The 7,087-nt window shown below is 41.4% G+C and overlaps 1 protein-coding gene across 1 annotated transcript; it reads left to right on the plus strand.

Moving 5' to 3' along the window:
• Positions 1–331: 331 nt before the first annotated feature.
• npvf (neuropeptide VF precursor) lies at positions 332–5,262 on the plus strand. Its single transcript, XM_042710644.1, has 2 exons — positions 332–1,140; positions 5,008–5,262. The coding sequence occupies exons 1-2, from the start codon at positions 836–838 to the stop codon at positions 5,087–5,089; spliced, it is 387 nt and encodes a 128-aa protein (XP_042566578.1). The 5' UTR covers positions 332–835; the 3' UTR covers positions 5,090–5,262.
• The last annotated feature ends 1,825 nt before the right edge of the window (positions 5,263–7,087 follow it).

The following is a 7,087-nucleotide window of genomic DNA, read 5'->3' on the forward strand; positions in this document are numbered from 1 at the left end:
TGTGTGTGTGTGTGTGTGTGTGTGTGTGTGTGTGTGAGAGAGAGAGAGTATTAATTAGTGTGACCCTAGGGTATAAAAAGAGAGCAGCATACATGAGTGTACTGGCTGATGCAGAGTTTGGAGAAAATGCCGTCGTCACACCTCTTCTCTTTATTCCTTTCTTCTCTTGCTCTCTCTATCCAGGCTGCCTCTGCATCAATGCTGAGCAGTGGCAGGGAGGAAAGCCAACGCTTTGGCCACAAAACACATTACATACAGGTAGGTTATCACAAAAACAACCTCACACAAGTTGTAGACTTATGTTGAATTTGGCTGTTTTGGATATAAACTCAGTAGTCGTCAGTTTAACAAGGGTCATTCATATTCAACTTCCAGGATGGCTAAATGTGTGAGTTAAATGTATCAAAGGCTTCTAATTGTTCTTACTGTCTTTCACACTCATATGAGTTTGAAATTTAACTGTTTAGGCTGCATTTAGGCATCACAGCTGACACCTGTTAAGCACCGCTTATAACAATTTCACAGTAACTGCCATGGTCAACAGGCAAGAAAATAACTTTTGAACAGGCTTATCCGTTGCCTTTGTTGGTAAAGAAGGAGAGGAGCAGGAAAGCAATGTAATGATCAACGTGTTAACTAAAACTCGAATGTTGGTCAATTCACATTAGAAAAAAGTAAACAAAACTAAAAAAGGTCACATAATAACATAATTTAACTGAATATCTGTCTTTCTTTTAAAAATCTGTAGCCTTACCATGAAAAGACTCGCAGTCTCAACATTGAGGATTTCCCGCTCACAGTGTTGCCTACAAGTTCACGAGCCAGCTCACCGATAATGCTGAAGCTTTACCCACCTGCGGGGAAACCGTCTCATTTGCATGCGAATCTTCCGTTGCGCTTTGGACGCACGAGCGAAATGGAGCCACAACGGACATCGTCCAAATCCTCCCTCAACCTCCCGCAAAGATTCGGCCGGTCTCGGGTGTGCATGAAGTGCAGGCGCAATGGAACCCCACCGTCTGCCACGCTGCCTCAAAGGTTCGGAAGAAGATATCTGCCAGGCGCCGTTGACTGGCTACCCATCCACACTATGGCCTCCATCCTCGCACCTGCTTACAAACCATCCGAAGTACAGAAACGGTAAGAGGAGTAGGCTATTGCATTGAAACGCAAATCTATGAACGACTGAGGGGTCTTTTGGTTTTGAAACCAATTCGATATGTTAATAGCTTAGTGAGACCTCAAGTGACTACTGTGTCAAGACTACTGGCCAATATATCTTTTTGTTTTAACCCTTAAAATATTATTCAGCTCAGAAAAACCTTGAGTGGGATATAAATTAAATGTGGGTGAACTGATTAACAACAAGTAGCATCTATTGACTGGTTATAGCCTACTTCAGTAAGGAGTGATTAACATGGCTGTGCAAATCAAATTACTTTTAGAAACCCATCCAGCACTTTGCTTAACTTTTTTTTTAACTTGCACCTCTTTTATGCCAGTAATAGGTTATATAGACTATATACAACTACATCCATAAAAGATGACATGCTTATTTGAAAAGTGAATTATTAAAAATAAATAACCAACCCCCATGGACGTTAAAATATGTCCCGTATTGCTTTCCAAAAGGAGGCATATATGTAAGGCACTGACCGTGGTTACATGGATTCGAATAACTGCCTTAGTCGGACTGAAATCGCATTATCCGTTTCATGTAAGCACCTTAGTCGGATCGTAGTCGGACCGCACATAGTCGGACTAACACCCCTGGATAACTCGATCCGATCCAGTTGATAGTTCGACTATTGCGGCATGTAACGGTGAATTGGATAAGGAACTGGACTTTGCGTCTTTGCGCATGCTTGAGATCCCGCCGCCCTCCTCCCTCCCTCCCTGCCAGGTCGTGACCCGGAAGACGAAAGAGACGATACGTTGTCTCAACTGTTCATACTAATGACACGTTTATTTATGAATATCCTGCAGACTGTCTCACAAGCTTATTCTTGTTGACTATGAACAAACATAACAGAAGAGGTCCAAAGATATGAGTACCTTTACAACCCCTCCTTAAAAACGTATAAGGACGTTCAAATTACGATACTTATGTGGTGCCAGTGTTGACAAAAACGTTGACTGCGACTGTTTGGACAGAACGCGCTAATTCACCGAACAAATACTTTCATATTAATTTCCCACCACTTGTTAGTCATGTCATCCATTCATATCGATGTGAATCAATCAATACTAATACATCTTTAACTGTGATGTGTTTTTGTTTCATTTCACAACGTATTTACTGTATAATCAACGATAGCAGGTGCCCGCTTGTAAACAGTCCACATTTTATTTGCTTAAAACACACAGCAGTACTGTCAAATCAGAAAGCAAATCAGCTGTCAAAGGGCTGTTACCTGACCAAATACCTTTCAAACTCGGTGATAGTATTCACAACTAATTTGTTCTTCATTCTATCAAATATGATGAAGTGTGGTCCGCGACGGCCACAAGTAAATTATTGCGACATTTCTAACATACAACTCAGAACGAAGAGAACACAGCCAGTAGTAGCCTAATCTAATAAAGAGTTGCCTAATCTATTAACAAGGTCATGGATTGGTGGCTTAAGACAGGAACTATGAAAAGAAAATTAAATGAGAAAGCCTCTAACATAGACAAGGAGAAAGTGGTTCAGCCTCATTGGGAATTATCTCGCCGCGGAGTTGCATTCAAAACACTGTGTTTTTCTCCCGCTGAGACAGCAAGATGATAACTAGGCTATATTCTGTGTTGTGTGACGTTGGATAATGACAGCTCTTAATTATGAAAAGTTGACTACTAGGATGGCTGTATTAATGCCAGTGGGCTAGCCTACTGTTGGTAGTGAAATACTGCGGTCAGTATGCGCATCGTTGTGTTTTGTGATGTCTGTCTGAGTGTGTGATGGGAGTATGAGGCTGTGAGCGAACTATAGTTTGTAACATAACCAAGTCACGCATGGAGCAGGGTTCCAGATGCTTTGCCTTGCGCATTGTCATATCTATAACTAGCCTACTGGTACGTACAAAAGGAGAGCCCACCCGCGAAAATCATGTGTGCGCTAACAATTGTCTGGCGCCAGGTCTTGGGTAGGAGGCATGTTGTTCCGGGGATATTTAGTTAAATGGTCCGCGAATTTTTTTTTATTGGCTAAGTGGTCCTTGGTCTGAAAAAGTTTGAGAAACACTGCTTTATAGACAATAACGATCATACACTCCCATTGCACTCAAACAACCACACTCAAACGAGGAGATATTGTATCAATTAGCCTATTAAGTACTGTATTTATTGATTGCAAAGAGTTCAACGTTACAGCAACATAACTTTGCTCCGGTCGCTAAATCTGATATATCCGTGTGCATCATCGCTCTCCCTCTCTCTCTCTGCCACACCCACCCTGTAACCTACGTGTTTATACATTATAGAAGCAAGACCATTACACACTAAAACACAACACACTGTCACAATGGCACGGGCTTTATGCCCTGGTGCAAGTTACCACGAACAGACTGTGCTACCGTCACCCACCTGTATAAGCTCTGTCCCAACACAGAACAACAACATGTAATTAGAACGGTAAGGAACATATAGGGAACGTCGTTGAGCTAGTGCATCACATAGAGTATAACAGTATGCGCCCGCTGCACGGCATTATGGGGCGACTATGCCGGCACGTTAAAATATTCTGGTTTAAAGTTAATGCTTGTGAAATCAGCTGTCACTCGGCTATTACCTGACCAATACCTGTCAAACTCGGTCATAGTATTCACAACTAATTTGTCCTTCATTCTATCAAATATGATGAAATTTGGTATTGTACCCGTGAGGCAAGCCTGAGTTAAGTTCTGTTCGGTTATCTGGCGCTGAAAAAACCCACGAATAAGTACTGTCAAATCAGAAAGCAAATCAGCTGTCACTCGACTATTACCTGACCAATACCTGTCAAACTCGGTCATAGAAAAATATCATGAATGCATATTTATTACAATGGGGAAACTATAAAATCGGAGTACGGACAACTAATGCCCAGCGTTGACGATGCAGATATAGAGCTGGAAACAGCTAAATGAGCTACAGCCCAAATGCAGTGAGCTTTATCAAGCCCTGGAAAGTTCGGCACATTTGCCCGTTTCCACAGCGTCTGCTGAGCGGTCATTCAGTACAATGGGGCGTCTTAAGACATATCTTACGAAGTACGATGACTGACAAAAGACTGACTGGACTTGCTCTCATGAATATTCACACAGATTTGGAAATCGACAGCGAAGAAGTACTAAAACAATTTGATGCAACTGGCAGAAGGGCAATGCGTTTTGGCTGTAACCCATTATTTGCGCGCGTGTGTGTGTGAATGTGCATGCGTTTCTCTCGCCTTTTATCTTTCACCTTTGAATAATGTAACTTATAAACACGTTGGCCCAGCAGAAACAAACAAACAACGCGATGGACAACCCAAGAGGCAACACGCATTTCTGGACCGATGAACAGACGCGATTCATGCTCAATCAACTGTTGTTGTTGGTAGTGGTGAAGAGGTCAAGCGGAAATGGCTGTATCACCACTAGTTGTAATGAAAACAGCGCCACCTATCGTATCGGATATGACATGCTTTCGGCCAATGATTCGATTTATTCACTGCCATGTATATTGGGATAATAGCACCTACCCTCGAAAGAAAGCATAGTCCGACTAAGCAAAGATTCGAATTATACCATCATGTAAACACACTGAGTGTGTAAGGTATGACAGTAGATACTCTATTTGGGTAGCATAAAATAATGTATGTGCTGCAATATGGCCTATTAAATGAACCCTGTATGTCCTTCCCTTAATAGTGTCCATGTACATGTCATAATGCCTGGGGTTCCGACCTATAGTGTCTGTGTACCAGGTGTGAGTTGTAGGCACATGTGCTGCAAGTCGAATCAGTTCATGTTCTATCATGTTCTATTTCTGTTTCCGTTCCAGGACTTCTTCCTATGATGATAACAGTTCTGAGTGGACCGAGGTCGCTGCAGACGGAGGGGACAGCCTATTTATGGATTTTTGATAGAACTTTCCTGTGGCCTGGCTGACATTGGATGTCTTGGAGCTCAGACACATTTCATGAAATGCTTGCCATTTAGGTGAGGTTACTTGTTGTCATTTATTCCTGTAAATTTGAAATAAAAGACTTTGTTGGAACTATGAAGTTCTGTCTCTGACATCCATTTTTTTGCACCATGTTTAAGCACTCAGAAGAGCTCCCCCCGATGTTACAAGATTCTCAGCAAACCCTGCTGTCCTTATTAATAAATATTGAGTATTGTCTCTTTTTGACTAATATAATCAGATGATGAAGGTTTTAAGTTTTGATGATTCAATGTACATCTTAAGATAACATTCACAATGATGTCAATATAAAGGAACAATGATAACAATATCCAAGATAATGTTTACTGTTCCTGAGCATTCTGTGTCTTTGTTACAAGTGTTAGTGTATTTCTTTTTAATACATTTAATAAATAATGTAATAAAAAGCCTATACGAGACAAACAACACATGGAATGATATTTTAAATCATGTCTTCTGAATGCCAGGTATTGTTAGTCAAAGCAACGATTTAGCGTACGGTAAATATAGTTTCTTCCCAGTCTAAAACAGCAGCCCAAAATGTCAGTCATTTCAGTCCAACAGCCAGACAACAATGAGCACATTTAGGATTGAAGCCATTTTGATACAAGCATGTGTAGTATTGGCAGATCCTTATTCACATATCTAATATTTATAGATTATTTGCCTTGTCAAAACTTGAAATATTTAAGATATTTCCTATTATATTTGCAAAGCAAATATATTCCTAAACGTACGCACCCACAAATATATAAGCAAACATAGCATCAGGTTTTCTTCTCTCTTAAAGAGGAACGGCTAATACTAGTACTAGTTATTTCTAAACGGTGGGACGTAAAGCTTTATGATATGTCTCTAATGACGTCAATTATACTGTAGATTGCTCTGAAAGCATTTCCATGAAAATTGGCTCAGTGGGATCAGAAGGAGGCTCTCGTGAACCTGTAGCTGATACACTCAGCCATCCCCTCATTAGTCCCTCTCATCCATCCTTCTCCAACTGCAGGTTTCATGTCAGCTCTTATACATCAGTGCAGAGGGGCACTGGTAGACGAGCAATTTCATACACGATCCCTGCATATAGTTACCTGAGTAATAAACATTCGAATCAAATGACTTTCCTGTACACTACTTTAGATACACTACTTCATCTGTATCCAAACCCCAGTGACCCTGCGGACGTATCTCAGTGCCTACATCGGAGAGCAAGACTATGAGAATGACCGCATCAAGTGTCTCCGCTAAACCTCAGTCCTTCCAGAGCCTGAGGGGAATATCAGTTTACAGAGTAGAAGCATCCACTTCTGCATTCACTGGCTTGACAATGGCTATATGGCCATGATCCTTCCACCTCCATGCTGATGGATTGAGTCAATGTATGGAAGTTCCGGTTCTGGTTGGTGGTCTCCATACAAACATGGATGTCCAGGTGACCGTGTGAAGAAAGACACTGCAGTTAGGCCCACTGATTAAGCAAGCAGCTGCTCTATGGACTTTGGTGTCATGCTTTGCCTGCCATCTATGTAACAATGATGTTTCCATGGACACGTATAGTGACGGATTCAGTTTGTCCAGTAGTGCCATGTGTACAGTGTGTGCACAATCATGTTAGGCAAAATCATGCAGGAAGGCAGGATTCAAAGAGAATGGCCCTTTGAATTGAAGAAAACCTTTACAAAACAGTCACATGAATGAATGTTTACCAATTACATCCAAGGTGCAGGTACTGCTCATTGATTGGCCTTACATGGCTGCTTAGTCCGAGGGGGCTCTGTTGGCCCCGGGTATTGTTCTGAAATGTTCTGAGCTACAGTATTTTGACCACAATCACAGTTCTACATCCCTGTGGCACTTCAAAAATACAAACAGCAGTTTGGAATCACAGAAAAAAACAAATCTGAACATGTGTTTTGCTTGATAGATGTTACCCAGAGAG

This window comes from Clupea harengus, chromosome 19 (assembly GCF_900700415.2).
Source record: "Clupea harengus chromosome 19, Ch_v2.0.2, whole genome shotgun sequence".
NCBI lineage: Eukaryota > Metazoa > Chordata > Actinopteri > Clupeiformes > Clupeidae > Clupea > Clupea harengus.